Below are 18,070 nucleotides of genomic sequence, written 5' to 3'. Positions count from 1 at the left end.
ATCTCTTGCCTTGTCTTAGGTTTCTTTCATATTCTTCCTTTCCACCCTGCCCAACAGAGGGCTGAGTCACAGAAAATGTCCAAAAATGTTGAATTTAGTAAAGACGGCTTCATCTTTATATTCAGTTCAGGTCAGACTAGAATTCCATTGGGCCCTGGGGTCATACCTCGTGGGCTCAAATGTGGGCTCTGCCATTTACCTATTGTGTGTCTCTGGGTTAAGTTGTTCAACATTTATGTGCCTCAGTGTCCTCATCTCTTGACATGAGAATTAAGTCAGATAATCCTGTTAAGAGTCTGACATTGCGCCTGGCACAGAGTAAGCTCCTGCTAAACTTGAGCTTCACAACTACATGCTACAGAGATATTCTGCTTCAGAAACCAAGAGATCCCTTATTTCCCAATAGCATTTGCAAATGCTTATTTGAACAGGAATGGCAGTTTATGCTGAATGGCCTGGAAAGGTAGCAATGTCTGTTCAGTAGAGGAAATACTTCCCAGTGAATGTCTGCACTTGTAAAAGACAAGTGAGCAGGCCACATGAAGAGCGACACTTCTGTACGAACCAGAATAGTAAGGGGCAAAAGCTTGTCTCTGCTCCTGGCTATAAAAACACTGGTCCCAGTACTGAGCCAGCTCCACTCGTATTGCCTCAATCACTTTCTTCATGTTTTGCATTTTCAGTTCTTCCAACCGATCCACTTCTAATTGCAGCTGAAACAAAGAGACCTGTTAAAAGTGCTTGTCATACTTGTATATTCACGTAGGTTTGCAAAATATTTTCCCCCTTTTTAATAAAATTACAATACAAAACCACAGAGGTAAGTCAACACTCTTTATAATGATGATATCATAGGAGCCAGAAATCTAAGAAACATACGTGAAAGATAAAAGATGAGCAGGCTACTGCCACTCTTTTCTGACGCTTGTCTTAAAAACAGGCTCACTCAAGGCAGAAGCTGGTAAAGACATCAGACTTGACACCAAAATGCTGACCCAGCGCCCTTTGGGTTTCTTACCGCTTTCCGGACCTTGGCCTTTGACCCAGTCATAACTGTGGCCACAGCTTCTCTCTCTTCTGCAGGTATTTGCAACCTATCCCAGAGTTCTCGTATCTGAGCACGCAGCCCCTCACACACTGCTTCGTTTTGTGATTTTCGCATTTCCAGCTGCAGCAAGGAAAGCCAGTGGTTATAGCAAAGACAGCAGCACAGAGAAAACTGGCCCTCTGGCCTCCTACAGAGACACATCTGTACCCACATGGAGAAGAAGCACTTTTACAAGACTGTGAAGAGGTGTGTTTTCATGACTTCTGAAAACAAACTGTAAGGCTGTCATTATGGTAGGATCTCAGACCCCAAGAATTAGGATTCAAATTTTTAATTAAAAAAAATTTTGGGGGGGCTTCCCTGGTGGCACAGTGGTTGAGAGTCTGCCTGCCGATGCAGGGGACATGAGTTCGTGCCCCGGTCCAGGAAGATCCCACATGCCGCAGAGCGGCTAGGCCCGTGAGCCGTGGCCGCTGAGCCTGCACGTCCGGAGCCTGTGCTCCGCAACGGGAGAGGCCACAACAGTGAGAGGCCCACGTACAGCAAAAAAAAAAAAAAAAAAAAAAAAAATTTTTCAATTAAACACTAAGCTAATTCAAATGACTATTATTATTTCATCCAAAAAAACCTCAATTTCAGGGGATTTCCCTCATGGTCCAGTGGGTAAGACTCCCTGCTCCCAATGTAGGGGGCCAGGGTTCGATCCCTGGTCAGGAAACTAGATCCCGCATGCATGCCGCAACTAAGAGTCCGCATGCTGCAACTAAGGAATCCACAGGCCGCAACTAAAAAAGATCCTGCGTGCCACAACAAAGACCCAGCGCAGCCTAAATGAATGAATGAATAAATAAACATTTAAAAAAAACCTCAATTTCACATTCTCAGAGCTATATATAAATTAAGGTTTTTGTTTAAAAAAAATCAAGGTTGTGTTTCAAATAATACTATTGTCTTTTTTTATTTGGCTGCATTGGGTCTTCATTGCTGCATGCAGGCTTTCTCTAGTTGCGGCTAGAGGGAGCTACTCTTCGTTGCAGTGCGAGGGCTTCTCATTGTGGTGGCTTCTCTTGTTGCGGAGCACAGTCTCTAGGCGCGCAGGCTCAGTAGTTGTGGCTGGCAGGCTCTAGAGCGCAGGCTCAGTACTTGTGGCGCATGGGCTCAGTTGCTCCACGGTACGTAGGACCTCCCCGGACCAGGGATCGAACCCGTGTCCCCAGCACTGGCAGGTGGATTCCTAACCACTGGGCCACCAGGGAAGCCCTATCTCATTATCTTAAAGGAAAAAGCTGCAGTTTTCTCAGATTGCTGCATACTATGGAGATCCCAGGCCATAATTTGAGTAGACATTACCTGCTGTAGCAACTTCTGTAGTGTTGCAATATTTTCCAAAGATAAACAAAAGGCATCTTCATCTTCACAGACCACATCTCTTTCAAAGCTTGTGTCTGGTGTGTGTTCTAATTCTTCCATACATAGTATGATCTGTCTCTTTATGTTGACGAACTCCTCATGCCTAGATGCCTATTAAAAAAAAAAAAAAGATTACAAGATACCTAGAGGAAAGTCAAATGACTTTTAGGAACTATGAATGTAAGCACACCTTTGTTTCCCTCAGAGTTGCCACATGTTGTCTAAACTGGCTCAGCTCTTCTAAGCTGGGAACTGAGGTGCTGTCAATGTCATAGTGGGGCGTGCAAAGAACTTCACACAGTTCTTGATCTTGTTCTTGAAGTAGTTTCAGTTCTTGTTTTCTCTCCTTTTTCTGTTTTCTCATCAGTTCTACCTGAGTGCGCAAATCCTTTTCTAGCTGCAAGATGGTCGTCTCTCCTTCTTCCTATATGAGACAATGTACTATTGTGTTAAGGTTCCAAGCGGATTTCTTCAAAGGAAGAGAAGACAACGAAAGAGGACTAGGATGACAGACTTTTAGTTAAACTTACAAATAAATCAACTTACAGCTAACAGAATATGGCACAAAGAGGGTCCCCTAACAAAGGTCCCCAGTAAGGAAAGGTACCAGGGCACTTTTACAAGAGGTAAAAATTGGTTGAAAAGCTTATTTTGAATTAGCTACAGGGTAGTATATTTAGCTCCTAACTGTTTATCCCAATAATCCTAAACATCACTCAACGAATAAAAATCAATTTAGTACTCCTTGCTCTACTCCTAACTGATAAGCAGGAGAAAAAACAAGTGGCAGTTATGTCCTATAAATTTTATTCAACATTGGTGAACTAAGAACTGTCATATAATTTAAGGGAGATGTACCACTGTATATCTAACTTCTCACCCAATTTCATATTGAAAATTTAAAAAAAAAGACTAAAGAAACTATTTGTCCAAAATCAATGATATTTATGCCATTTGTGTTGATTTCAGGAAGCTCTACTGATGTCACAGTCTGCCTGACTGTTCTTGGCTACCAGAAATGAATTAGCCTTAACCCTTTAGACAGTCTCCTCCTCCTAGGCTGACTCCACTGAGATACCCAGGCAGTTCTTTCTGTAACAGGGAGAGGGACCTGAGACCTTATTGGTACCACATTAGCCACTGTGTGCTGTCCTTGCACCCACATCTATTCTAATTACCTTCCCAATCTCCACGTTTGTCTTCATTTTTATGATCCCAACACTGTTTTTACCAGTTCTAACCAGGGATATGTTTTGGGGTCCCTCTGTCATTCATGTCATGCTCGCTGGTGTCCTCATTTAAGTCCGATTTGTGCTGGACCACAGGACAGCAACCTCTCAGCAAGGTACACAGATAAACATGGCATGCCCTGAATTTGACTACGCTCTCTTGATATTCCAGCTGTGGAGACATCTCTTCTCAAGTGGCCATTCTGGCTAGTTCAGTGATGTGTAGCTTTCGGGTATGAAAAAATCCACAGAGGCAGGTTTTTTGGGTAACTTTTCCTTATATCACTAGTCACTTTTGTATCCTAAGTAGTTCTCTTCATTTTCTTTCAAAGAAAGAATGGAATGATATCATCTATGCTTAGCTCAGAGTTCAAACAAATTTTTGTGTCCTACAAATTGATAGTTAGAGGCTTGTTTTTGATTAAAACATTTCAACACTTAGCTGCTTCTCCTCTCAACAGGGCAACTCTTCACATAAGTGAAAACTGCTTTGCTGGAACCAAGTAACTAGGCAGCACATTTTTCCCATTTCTCATTCTCTGATACTGTCCAGTATCAGCCCTACAAGGAAACTTTCCACCTGTAGCCCCAAATCAAAGTTCTTCCCTAAATCTCAGACCCAGGCAGGATCGATCCCCTGACACCCTGCCATGTACCTGAAATGGCTCAACATGTAGCTCACTGCACAGAGTGTTCAGCTCTTTTTGGCAGATGGCTATGCTTTTGATGAGCCTTTCCTTCAGGCTTTCCTCTTCAGCAATCATCATATCCAGGAGGTCCTACGAGAGATGAAACAGTCCCATAAAAGTTTCGGGTGTTTTCCCCATTGGCCTCAAACAACAAACAACACCAAAACCCTCATAATTTCAAATTTTAAAGGAAGGACTTAAACAAAACCAGGACTTCCCTGGCGGTCCAGTGGTTAAGATTCTGTGCTCCCAATGCAGGGGGCACAGGTTCAATCCCTGGTTGGGGAACTAGGATCCTATATGCTGCATGGTGCGGCCAAAACAAACAAACAAAAAACCAGGAGGAGCCTGTGACATCCTAGTGTCACTTCTATATGCTATCTTAGATGAGACACCAACATCCTTACCCCTGTCCCACTACAAAGAGATCAGTATTACTCAACTCACCTTGATATGCTTCTTTACAACCTCAGTTCTTTGTAACCGCTGGTCCTCTGGAATCCCAATCAATTCCCATATTTCCCGAAGGTGATTCAGGGCTTTCTGTAGACATACTATGGACTCCTCTGCCAGCACCTCACTAAAAAGCAAAAGAGAACCGCTACATGAGCCACTGCCTCCAGACTAAAAGCAGTATTTACAGAAACTAAACAAACTAGTTTCGCAGTGGGCTCAAAGCTAAAACAAATTGAAAACAAGCATTCAGCTTAACTCATCTTGAACACTCCCCTATCCTTCTGCCTCCAAACACCAAAACACTGGCAAAGCAAAATCCAGTATCATATTATCAATTCAGTGTGGAAATTCAATCTTCTGAATAATACTCAGAATCTGGACTTTGATCAATGATTCTACCTATGGCAGTACAATACAGAATTTTAAATGCTTTTATTAAAGAAAAAACAAACAAAAATGTCAGGTCCTATAAAATAGCTGGCAATTTAGTTACTCATTATTTTCCCTTCCTGTTTTTCTAAGCTATAATTGACATATATGGCACTGTATAAGTTTAAGGTGTACAGCATAATGATTTGATTTACATACATCATGAAGTAATTATCACAATAAGTTTAGTAAACATCCATCATCTCATATAGGTACAAAATTAAAGAAATAGAAAAAAAATTTTTTTTGCCTGTGATGAGAACTCATAGGGTTTACTCTCTTAACAACTTTCATAAATAACATACAGTGGTGCTGGGACTTCCCTGGTGGTCCAGTGGATAAGGCTCGGCGCTCCCAGTGCAGGGGGCCCAGGTCAGGGAACTAGATCCCAAGTGCATGCCGCAGCTAGGAGTCCACATGCTGCAACTAAAGATCCTGCATGCCTCAAGAAGACCCGGCGCAGCCATCCATAAATAAATAAAATAAATAAGTATTTTTAAAAATACAGTGGTGCTAATTATATTTATCATGTTCTATATTACATCCCTAGTACTTATTTATCTTAAAACTGATTCCTTATAACCTTTTGACTGCCCTCATCCAATTCCCCACCCCCAGCCTCTACCTAAGACTCTAATCTCTTTTTCTATGAGTTTGTTTGTTTTTGAAATATAACTGACCTATAACACTATGTTAGTTCCTGTTACAGAACACAGTGATTTGATATTTCTATACATTTCAAACTGATCACAATAAGTCTAGCTATGATATGGCACCATACAAAGATATTACATAGTTATTGACTATATTCCCCACACTGTACATTTCATACCTGTGATGCATTTATTTTGTAACTGGAAGTTTGTATTTCTTAATCTGCCTCACCTATTTCTTTCCTCCCCCTACCCCCCGACCCCTCTTGGCAAATTCCTGTTTGTTCTCTGTATCTATAACTGTGTTTACATTTTATTATGTTTGTTCATTTGTTTATCTTTTTAAATTCCACATATAAGTGAAATTACATGGTATTTGTCTATCTCTGTCTGACTTATTTCACTTAGCATAATGTCCTGTAAGTCCATCCATGTTGTCACAAATGGCAAAAATTCATTCTTTTTTTATGGCTGAGTAATATTCCAGTGTGTGTGCATGCACACACACATACATACATACACACACAAACATACACACATATTCTTTATCCATTCATCTACTGATGGGCACTTAGGTTGCTTCCATATCTTGGATGCTGCAATGAACATAGAGGTGCACATATCTTTTCGAATTAAGTGTTTTGTTTTCTTTGGATAAATACTCAGGAGTGGAATTGATAGATCATATGGTAGTTCTATTTCTAATTTTTATTATTATTTTTTTTTTGCGGTATGCAGGCCTCTCACTGTTGTGGTCTCTCCCGTTGTGGAGCATAGGCTCCGGACGCGCAGGCTCAGCGGCCATGGCTCATGGGCCCAGCCGCTCCGCGGCATGTGGGATCTTCCCGGACTGGGGCACGAACCCATGTCCCCTGCATCAGCAGGTGCACTCTCAGCCACTGCGCCACCAGGGAAGCCCCTATTTCTAATTTTTTGAGGAATCTCCATACTGTTTTCCATAGTGGCTACTCCAATTTATATCCCCACCAACAGTGCACAAGCATTCCCTTTTCTCCACATCCTCACCAATACGCGTTATCTGTTGTCTTTAATAATAGTCATTCTGACAGTTGTGAGGTGATTATCTCGTCGTCGTTTTGATTTGCATTTCCATTTTGATTAGTGATGTTAAGCATCTTTTCATGTGCCTGTTGACTATCTGTATGTCTTCCTTGGAAAAATGTCTATTCAGATCCTCTGCCCATTTTTTAATCAGGTTGCTTGTTCTTCTCAATGTTGAGTTGTGTAAGTTCTCTGTATATTTTGGAATATTAACCCCTTCTCAGATATTTTCAAATATCTTCTCCCATTCAGTAGGTGGCCTTGTTGTTGTTCTTAAATTACAACTATTAATTTATAGAATGACTAAAAGTTAAAAAATAATCAGGTGTTGGTGAGTATACAGAAAAGCCAGAACTTTCGTATACTACTGCTTGGAGTGTGAATTGGTACAACCACTTTGAAAACTGTTGGCAGTATCTGCTAAAGCTGAACCCAGCAGTTCCATGTCTACATATGTAGAAATGCACATATATGTACCAAAGGTGTGTACCAGAATGATCAAAGCAGCACTACTCATAATATCATAAAGGTAGAAACAACCTAGATGTCCATCAACAGAATCGAGAAACAGTACATTCCTACCACGGAATAATACAGCAATGAATAAAAAAACATGGGTGAATCTCAGAAACATCATGTTGAACTATGCTAAATGAAAGAGGTCAAATGCAAAAAGACTACATACTATATGATTCTACCTTATGAAATTTTAGAAAAGGCAAAACTATAATGAAAGAAAGCAAATGAACTGCCTGGAATCGGGGCAGGGGATCAACTGCAAAGGGGCATACGGCAGCTATTTTTAGGGTGACAGAATGGTTCTAGATCTTCATGGTGATGGTGATTACATAACTATACACAGTGACCAAAATTCAAACTGTACACGTAAAATGAGTCAATTTTACTGTATGTAAATTATACCTCAAATCTTAAAGAAAAAAAAAAAGGGAGGTAAAAGAAACAACTAAGATGGAAAAACAGAACAAAACGTTGAGGAAGAAGAGGAAAAACAGCCAGATAAGCAAGCATCTATCACTACATGATTCCAATTATACAAAGTTCAAAAACAGGCAGAACTAAGCTTTGCTTTGAGAAGTCAGGATAGTGGTTGTCATTGTCCTGGGAAGTGGTGACTTTTGGAGGGCACAGGAGGGGTGGTTACACAGCGTGTGCTGACTTTATGAAAATCCATCAAGTTTGCACTTGATCTGTGTGCATTTCTGAATATATGTTATACTTCAATTACAAAAAGTTTATTTAAAAATTATTCACTGTTTATCTGAAGCACAAATTTAACTGTGTACCTTGTATTTTATCTTTCAAAAAAAACTTTAGTTTTCTTTTTTTTTTTGGCCTCACCGCACAACTTGTGAGATCTTAGCTCCCCGACCAGGGATGGAACCTGCGCCCTCAGCAATGAAAGCGCAGTCTTAACCACTGCCCGCCAGGGAATTCTCAAAAAACCTTTATTTAAAAAAGTTTGCTTAGTCTGCTTCACACAGCATTTAAATAACAGATTTTCTCTCCTTTCTTGGTACACCTGGATAACAAAGAGACCACTCTGGCACCAGAGAGACTAAACTCTGGATGTGCTTTTCTATCAGTCAGCCAGGAGGCCTCCAACAAGTCACTGAAGCTCTTTGTGTGCAAATGATGAGGACAGAGGCTCTCACCGGGCCCCCCCTCTCTGTCGCAGCATATTCCGGGGTTCTGAATCACCAGCCTAGATCTCCAAGAACATCAGTTTCTCCATAGGCTTTTTTTTTTCTTTTCTGCTCACTTCTTCCTTCCTTCCTTCCTTCTTTCCTTCCTTCCTTCTCTCTCTCCCTCTCCCTCTCTCCCTCCCTCCCTCTCCCTCTCTATTTATGTTATTTTTGGCTGCATTGGGTCTTCATTGCTGCGCTGGCTTTCTCTAGTTGCGGCGAGCGGGGGCTACTCTTCGTTGTGATGTGCAGGCTTCTCATTGCAGTGGCTTCTCTTGTTGTGGAGCACAGGCTCTAGGGCACACAGATTTCAGTAGTTGTGGCACGTGGACTCAGTAGTTGTGGCACGTGGACTCAATAGTTGTGGTGCATGGGCTTAGTTGCTCCACAGCATGTGGGATCCTCCTGGACTAGGGCTCGAACCCATGTCCGCTGCATTGGCAGGCGGATTCCCAACCTTGCACCACCAGGGAAGTCCTCCTTAGGTTTTAATATATTCACATCCAAGACATTTCTCTAGCCAAGAAATCCCAATTCAGAGGTTGCCTGTCCTAGTTCAATAAAAGCTTCTGCACGAATACCAGCTGCCTATACCAGATGGCCAATTATCAATACCCACATAATGAAGAGTGTTTAAAAGAATTTACAGGGACTTCCCTGGTGGTCCAGTGGGTAAGACTTGGCACTCCCAGTGCAGGGGGCCCGGGTTTGATCCCTGGTCAGGGAACTAGATCCCACGTGCATGCCGCAAATAAGACCCCGGTGCAGCCAAAAATAATTATTAAAAAAAAAAAAAAGAATTTACTGTACTCCAATTTAGAAATGTTAACAGGTTATCAAGATATTTAATATAATCTCAATGAACTCAAGTTTAACTAAAGTGCTTCCTCAGACAAATAATCCCTTTGCACTTCACTTTTAAGACAAAAGAACCCACAAGTCAAAATCCTAATTTTAGCATTTTATGTAAAATAACCTATACAAGGGGGACTTCCCTGGTGGCGCAGTGGTTAAGACTCTGTGCTCCCAATGCAGGGGGCCCAGGTTGAATCCCTGGTCAGGGAACTAGATCCCACATGCATGCCACAACTAAGAGTTCACATGCCACAACTAAGGAGCCAACCTGCTGCAACTAAGGAGCCAGTGAGCCACAACTAAGAAGCCAGCGAGCCACGACTAAGGAGCCCGTGTGCCACAACTAAGACCCAGTGCAACCAAATAAATAAACATTTTTTTAAAAATTAAAAAATAAAATAAAATAAAATAACCTACAAGAGGACTTCCCTGGCAGTCCAGTGGTTAAGACTCCGTGCTCCCAATGCAGGGGGCCCAGGTTGAATCCCTGGTCAGGGAACTAGATCCCACATGCATGCCACAACTAAAGAGTTCTCATGCTACAACTAAGGAGCCCACCTGCTGCAACTAAGGAGCCAGCAAGCTGCAACTAAGGAGCCCGTATGCCACAACTAAGACAGTGTAAACAACCCAAATGGCCATCAACTAATGAACAGGTAAATATATACCTATACAATGGAATAATATTTGACAATAAACCTTGAAAACATGCCAAGTGAAAGAAGCCAGTCACAAAAGAGAACATATCATGATTCCATTTATGTGAAATATCCAGAATAGGCAAATCTATAGAGAAAGAAGTGGATTAGCAGTTGCCTAGGGCTGGGATTCAGGGGAGGGAGGTGGGTGGGAAAAGGGGATTGAACGCTTTTAAACGGATGATAAAAATGTTAACTGACTGCAGTGATAGTTGCACAACTCTGAATATACTAAAAATATTAAATTGTGACATGTTAAATAGATGAATTGTATAGTATGAGGATTATATCTCAATAAAGCTGTTATTTTAAAAAATCTGGCACATAATAGGAAGTTGTGAAATTTGTGACTTACTTGAAAAACAGATATGATTGCTAATTCATTTAGTCAAATTACTTCTACAAAATAAAATGACATGAAATTGGGATAAAATTCATAGATCTCAAATTCAATTAAAAACAAAACAAACACCTATACAGCAGATGGACTGCTAAACTCCAGCAGATGGGCCTAAACACAATTTGTAACAATGAAAAAGTTAACCCTCCCTTGGAGCTGATTACTTTAACAAGTGTTTGGAATTACCAAATATTCTAGAAGCAGTTCTCATGACAGTATAATTTTCTTTTTTGAATTTTATTTATTTTTTATACAGCAGTTATTAGTTATCTATCTTATTAGTTATCTGTTTGATACATATTAGTGTATACATGTCAATCCCAATCTCCCAATTCATCCCACCACCCTACCCCACCCCCGCCGCTTTCCCCCCTTGGTGTCCATACGTTTGTTCTCTACATCTGTGTCTCTATTTCTGCCCTGCAAACCGGTTCATCTGTACCATTTTTCTAGGTTCCATATATATGCATTAATATATGATATTTGTTTTTCTCTTTCTGACTTACTTCACTCTGTATGACAGTCTCTAGATACATCCACGTCTCTACAAATGACCCAATTTCATTCCTTTTTATGGCTGAGTAATATTCCATTGTATATATGTACCACATCTTCTTTATCCATTCGTCTGTCGATGGGCATTTAGGTTGCTTCCATGACCTGGCTATTTTAAATAGTACTGCAATGAACATTGGGGTGCATGTTTCTTTCTGAATTATGGTTTTCTCTGGGTGTATGCCCAGTAGTGGGATTGCTGGGTCATATGGTAATTCTATTTTTAGTTTTTTAAGGAACCTCGATATACTATTCTCCATAGTGGCTGCATCAATTTACATTCCCACCAACAGTGCAAGAGAGTTCCCTTTTCTCCACACCCTCTCCAGCATTTGCTGTTTGTAGATTTTCTGATGATGCCCATTCTAACTCGTGTGAGGTGATACCTCATTGTAGTTTTGATTTGTATTTCTGTAATAATTAGTGATGTTGAGCAGCTTTTTTTTTTTTTTTTTTTGCAGTACGCGGGCCTCTCACCATTGTGGAGCACAGGCTCCGGACGCGCAGGCTCAGCGGCCATGGCTCACGGGTCCAGCCGCTCCACGGCACATGGGATCTTCCCGGACTGGGGCACGAACCGGTGTCCCCTGCATCGGCAGGCGGACTCTCAACCACTGCGCCACCAGGAAAGCCCTGTTGAGCAGCTTTTCATGTGCCTCTTGGCCATCTGTATGTCTTCTTTGGAGAAATGTCTATTTAGGTCTTCTGCCCATTTTTGGATTGGGTTTTTTTTTAATATTGAGCTGCATGAGCTGTTTATATATTTTGGAAGACAGTAAAATTTTCAAAGAATTAAAAAACTCTTCACAACATTCCAATTATACGAATTTATACAAATTATACGAGTTTAATTCTTATATCATTCTGACACCTCTTTCTTACATCCCTGCCATTACCCTTACTTTCAAAAGACTTCCCTGATGGTCCAGTGAGTAAGACTCCACGCTCCCAGTGCAGAGGGGCTGGGTTCGATCCCTGGTCAGGGATCTAGATCCCACACGCATGCTGCAACTAAGAGTTCACGTGTCGCAACTAAAGATCCCGTGTGCCGCAATTAAGATCTGGTGCGGCCTAAATAAATATTAAGGGGAAGGAAAAAAAAAAAGACAGCCAGAATCTCACCCCTCCCCACTTCTGCCTTTACCTCCCTGGTCCAGGTCACCACTATCATCTCTTCATCTGTACCACTACCCTGGTCTTTTAACTGGTCTCCCTGCTTCTGCCTTGGCCTCCTTACGCTTATTGTGTGCACAGAAGCCACAAGCCTCCAGGCCCTCAAAATCCTGCAGTGATTCCTTATCTTAGAGGAAAAGCTTCTGCCTTTATAAAGGCCTCCAGAGCCCTTTAATCTACTCCAGTCACACTGGACTCCTTGCTCTTTCGGGAACCCACCGGGCACTATCCTACCTCAGGCACTGGCATTTGCTATTCCCTCAACCTAGACTGTCTTCCCCTAGGTGTCCCATGGCTTGCCCCTTGCCGCCTTTAGATCTTTTCTCAAAGATCACCTTCTCAGGGAGGCCTTTCCTGACCAATCTCTTTAACACTGCAACTCCCCTTTCCCACACCTTCAGTACTTATCCCCTTTCTCTGCTTGATTTCTCTCCATAGCACTTATTACCATTTAATGTAAAATTTGCTTATTACCTTTTTATTTTGTTATTAAAATGTAACCTCTAAAGGGCAAGGATGTCAGTTGTGTTCACTGCTGAATCCCCAACACTTAGAATGGTGTCTTATATATAATAAATATTCAAGAAGAATTTTTGAATAAAGATGTTCCGAAAAAGCTGTATGATCTTACAACACCTGAGTGCAGTCACTGTGAATAATAATTATCATGGTATACTACTCAATCTACAGATCTAATGTGATCCCTATCAAATTATCCAGGACATTTTTCACAGAAATAGAACAAATAATCCTAAAATTTATGTGGAACCATAAAAGACCCAGAATTGCCAAAGCAATCGTGAGGAAAAAGAACAAAGCAGGAGGCATAACCCTCCCAGACTTCAGACAATACTACAAAGCTACAGTAATCAAAACAGCATGGTACTGGCAAAAAAACAGACATTTGGATGAATGGAACAGAATACAGTGCCCAGAGATAAACCCATACACCTATGGACAATTAATCTTTGACAAAGGAGGCAAGAATACACAATGGGGAAAAGACAGTCTCTTCAGCAAGCAGTGTTAGGAAAGCTGGACAGCTGCATGTAAATCAATGAAGTTAGAACACACCATCACACCACACACAAAAATAAACTCAAAATGGCTTAAAGACTTAAATATAAGTCATGACACCATAAAGCTCCTAGATGAGAACATAAGCAAAACATTCTCCTACATAAATCGTACCACTGTTTTCTTAGGTCAGTCTCCCAAGGCAATAGAAATAAAAACAAAAATAAACAAATGGGACCTAATCAAACCTACAGGCTGTTGCACAGCAAAGGAAACCATAAAAAAATGAAAAGACAACCTACAGAATGGGAGAAAACATTTGCAAACGATGCGACAGGTAAGGGCTTCATCTCCAAAATATACCAACAGCTCATACAATTCAACAACAAAAAAACCAAACAACCCAATCGAAAACTGGGCAGAAGACCTTAATAGACATTTCTCCAAAGAAGACATACAGATGGCCAGCAGGCACATGAAAAGATGCTCAACATCACTAATTATTAGAGAAATGCAAATCAAAACTACAGTGAGGTACCACCTCACATTGGTCAGAATGGCCATCATAAAAAGTCTACAAATAACAAATGCTGGAGAGGGTGTGGAGAAAAGGGAAACCTCCTACACTATTGGTGGGAATGTAAGTTGGTGCAGCCACTATGGAAAACAGTGTGGAGGTTCCTCAAAAAACTAAAAACAGAGTTGCCATATGATCCAGCAATTCCACTCCTGGGGCATACACCCAGACTAACTATCATTTGCAAAAATACATGCACCCTATGTTCACAGCAGCACTACTTACAATAGCCAAGACATGGAAACAACCTAAATGTCCATTGACAGATGAATGGATAAAGAAGATGTGGGGCTTCCCTGGTGGTGCAGTGGTTAAGAATCCGCCTGCCAATGCAGGAGACACGGGTTCGATCCCTGGTCTGGGAAGATCCCACATGCCACAGAGCAACTAAGCCGGTACGCCACAACTACTGAGCCTGCACTCTAAAGCCCGTGAGCCGCAACTACTTAAGCCTGTGGGCCTGCAGCCGTGCTCCACAACGAGAAGACACCACCATGAGAAGCCCACGCACCACAATAAAAGAGTAGCCCCCGCTCGCCACAACTAGAGAAAGCCCACGCGAAGCAACGAGGACCCAACACAGCCAAAAATAAATGAATAAATAAAATTTTAAAATAATAATAAATAAATAAAATAGTGTTTAAAAAAAAGAATAGGGGCTTCCCTGGTGGTGCAGTGGTTGAGAGTCTGCCTGCCGATGCAGGGGACATGGGTTCGTGCCCCGGTCTGGGAAGATCCCACATGCCGCGGAGCAGCTGGGCCCGTGAGCCATGGCCGCTGAGCTTGCACATCCGGAGCCTGTGCTCCCTGACGGGAGAGGCCACGGCAGTAGGAGGCCCGTGTACCACAAAAAAAAAGAATATATATGTGTATAACTGAATCACTTTGCTGTACAGCATACATTAAACACAACATTGTAAATTTCAATAAGACTTTAAAAATAAAAGCATAAAAAATGTTACAAAAATAATCATCATGGTACAATTATGTAGTGCCTTTCTAAACGGTTTCAGGTAATCCCCTAAAAGGTGCAAACTTGAGACTTTTTTCTTAATACATCACTGAAAAACTGAGGGTGCTTACAAGAATACCACCCAAGAATACAGAGGTTGAAAAGGGGGCCAATTTTTCCAGTCTCTTGAACTTAAGTCACTAGACTGGAAGATATCCCAAATGACCCTCTAAATGATTTCCTACCTTCTGGCAGCATTCTACTGATACAATGTCCTATTTTTTCCTAAATAGCCCTCCAGAGAAGCTTTGTTAAGCTCCTCTGTACAACCTGCTTCAGAAATCGATAGCCAATAGTCAATTCAGTGACCATTCTGGTAATCATGTTCCTCAGGCATACTTCTCACAGTCCTCTCTATTTATTTATTTATTCTTATTTTTATTTTTTTGCGATACGCGGGCCTCTCACTGCTGCGGCCTCTCCCGCTGCTGAGCACAGGCTCCGGACGCGCAGGCCCAGCGGCCATGGCCCACGGGCCCAGCCGCTCCGCGGCACGCGGGATCCTCCCGAACCGGGGCACGAACCCGCGTCCCCTGCATCGGCAGGCGGACTCCCAACCACTGCGCCACCAGGGAAGCCCCACAGTCCTCTCTAAATATGAATACCTGAAATCCAGATTACCTGAAAGTCTGGTTTTGTTAGTAGAGTAATTCCAGTTGCTCTTTTAAAGCCTAATTATATCTGTCAGCCTGGAACCAAAGTTAATTGGTAACTTTTCCTCCCTCTTCATTTACTTTCTTGAAAGCAGTAGATGCCTGAACAATCCAAAAACTGTTAATGGACTTGGAGTAAGAGCTTCCTGTAAAATGTCATTTAAAATTTTACTAGTCCTCAAAATGCGTCATTAGCTGAAACGCACAGCAGCTTAAATGTGCTGTCTTTTATATAAGATATTTGTAATCCACAACCTTACACCTGAGATCTGTTTTTCCAATGGTACCAGTGATTTGTACTACATTCCCATTCTCACGAGGGCAAGCATTTGAAAAAGAACGGTCGGAATTAGTAATCATGGAAAGAGGAAACTTACAAAGCCATACATCAATCAGTTTGACTAATAACTATAAATTATTTAATAATGAATCATCACAATGCTTCACCCACTACTTACAGAAAATAAGGTTAGCATCTGCATCGCTTTTAACACAAAAGTCCTATGCACCAGCATTATTTTTATTTTAGAGATGAGCAAACTGACATTCAACATTTTTGCCCAAAGTCATAGGCTTGTAGGTGGCAGTGTGGTGCGTCTGGTCCCAATTTCAATTCGGACACTCCTTTCCCAGCACTGCCTGAGAAGTTAAAACGACGGGAAAAAAATTCCTTTATCGGAGTTTTTCAACTTGCAAGAAAACCAAGCTATCTTTCCAATTCAAGTAAAGTGTTAACACTGCAACCCAGATACATCGAAAAGCAACGATAAACTAAAAACTGCACGTCTTTATTTAAAGAAAAACTAGAAACACTGACCATAAAAGACTCAGGACTTAGAACAAGCCGTCGGTGCCAAGCAGCAGCACCTGAGACGCTTTGCTGGCGGAGAGGGTGGGGCTCGCGGACGCCAGCTCTGACCGCCCCGCACCGGGTGCGCCGCGGGCCCGCCTGGCCTCCCGCCGCTTCTCCCGGGCACCTGCGCTCGGCCCGCACCCGGGCGTCGGGGCCTGCGGGAGCCCGCGGCCTCGGGGAAGGCGCGCGTCAGGTCTGGCCTCCACCCCGCCAAGGGCCCGCGGCCCGTGCACCGGCTCGCCACTTCCCAACCGTGGCTGGCTTCTTCCAGCCTCACTCGGGCGCCGGTTAACGAGACACCCCGGCCCACGGCCTAAGGCGGCCTTTCGGACTCCGCCCAGCCCCGCCACCGCCCCGCACCCGGGACCGGCACCGGCACCGATCCCTCCCACGCCCCCTCGACTCCCCCACAACCCGCACCTTCTCCTCATGGTGGACGCTCCAAGCGAGCGGGCGTCGAGGCCCCGACCCTCTCCACGCGGGCCCGAGCACAGCAACCACCCGCAAGCACCGGCGGTCTCACTCCCGGTAGCCGTTCCACGAGCCGTTAGGCCTGCGCAGAATTTCAAACCGAACCCTGAGGCGGAGGAGCGCCGCGATTGGTGCTGCGTCCCGTGGCTCCTTGCGAAGCCCCGCCTCGCCCCACCCCCAGGGCGCCGTGGCTAGGGGCGGGGACTCGCGCACTGGGCGTGGGAAGCGCTCGCGCGCCGGCGGGAGACCGGATCGCTGTGTACGCGTGCGCGCGGCTCTCTTGCCTCGCTTTGCTGTAGCCGGGAGAGGACGTCCAAACCTTGCGAGACGGCAACCTGCTCGGAGTTCCGCCCCGCCCCGGCGCGGTTTTGATTCGAAGTGCACGTCGCCGCCCAGAGACCGCCCGGTGTCCGGATCTCCCCGGCGTGGCGCGTAAACGGCCTTGCCGCCCTCAGCCGGAGGGGTGACATGAGAGGGATTAACAGAAAAGCCTGGCGCCGTAATTTGTTTCCCTTGCTCATTCAGGCAGCAAGGCTGGGGACCGAGCAGTTTCCCCAGATGTAGGAAACCATGACCTAAAGGGAAAGGGAAGGGACGGACACTGAACCCTGCTCACCGGCCTGGTACCTTTCTAGACGAGTGATCCCATTTAATCTCCCCAACCATCCCGCTAGGTATTATCGCCATTCTACAAAGGGAACTGTCTCAAAAAGGTCTGAGTGACTTGCCCAAGTAACGACTGGTAAATGAATGGAAACTACCTGGATCGTGGTTTTCTTTCAAATTACCTGGATTTATATAATTGTTATATAAAAATTGAAAAACTCAAAATCGACAAAGTACTTTTGTATCCTTGCTACATGCCTTAATGCTTATATATCACTTTTTCCTTTTTTCATGGTTGTGTAATATATTGGTGTGTAGATTCATAATTCAACTACTTTGCCATCAATGGATATTTAGGTTGTACTTTGTACAAATAAATGTCTTCATACCTAAAACTTGGCATTTTGCATTGTTTTCTTAGGGTTGGTTCCTAGAAGTGTAATTACTTTATGCTCCCTCTCCAGACAGGCTGTATTTATTAATTTGCCCTCACCACCAAGGAAGAGTACCCTCCTCACCCT

The 18,070-nt window shown here is 43.1% G+C and overlaps 1 protein-coding gene across 1 annotated transcript in view; it reads right to left on the bottom strand.

The window, feature by feature from the left end:
- Positions 1-16,960, bottom strand: part of PRC1 (protein regulator of cytokinesis 1) — a 29,320-nt gene extending 12,360 nt beyond the window's left edge. Inside the window, exons 1-7 of the mRNA XM_082832689.1 lie at positions 16,893-16,960; positions 4,824-4,956; positions 4,344-4,466; positions 2,649-2,882; positions 2,399-2,569; positions 1,019-1,168; positions 566-713 (exon numbers count right to left, since the gene is read on the bottom strand). Of these exons, the coding sequence (XP_082688815.1) occupies positions 566-713; positions 1,019-1,168; positions 2,399-2,569; positions 2,649-2,882; positions 4,344-4,466; positions 4,824-4,956; positions 16,893-16,903 (970 nt within the window). The 5' untranslated portion in view covers positions 16,904-16,960. The remainder of the gene's footprint in view (positions 1-565; positions 714-1,018; positions 1,169-2,398; positions 2,570-2,648; positions 2,883-4,343; positions 4,467-4,823; positions 4,957-16,892) is intronic.
- Positions 16,961-18,070: the final 1,110 nt, after the last annotated feature.

Source organism: Leucopleurus acutus, assembly GCF_964270905.1.
Source record: "Leucopleurus acutus genome assembly, chromosome: 1".
NCBI lineage: Eukaryota > Metazoa > Chordata > Mammalia > Artiodactyla > Delphinidae > Leucopleurus > Leucopleurus acutus.
The sequence above is the reverse complement of the archived record's forward strand: the minus strand, read 5'-3'. Positions and strand labels throughout refer to the sequence as shown.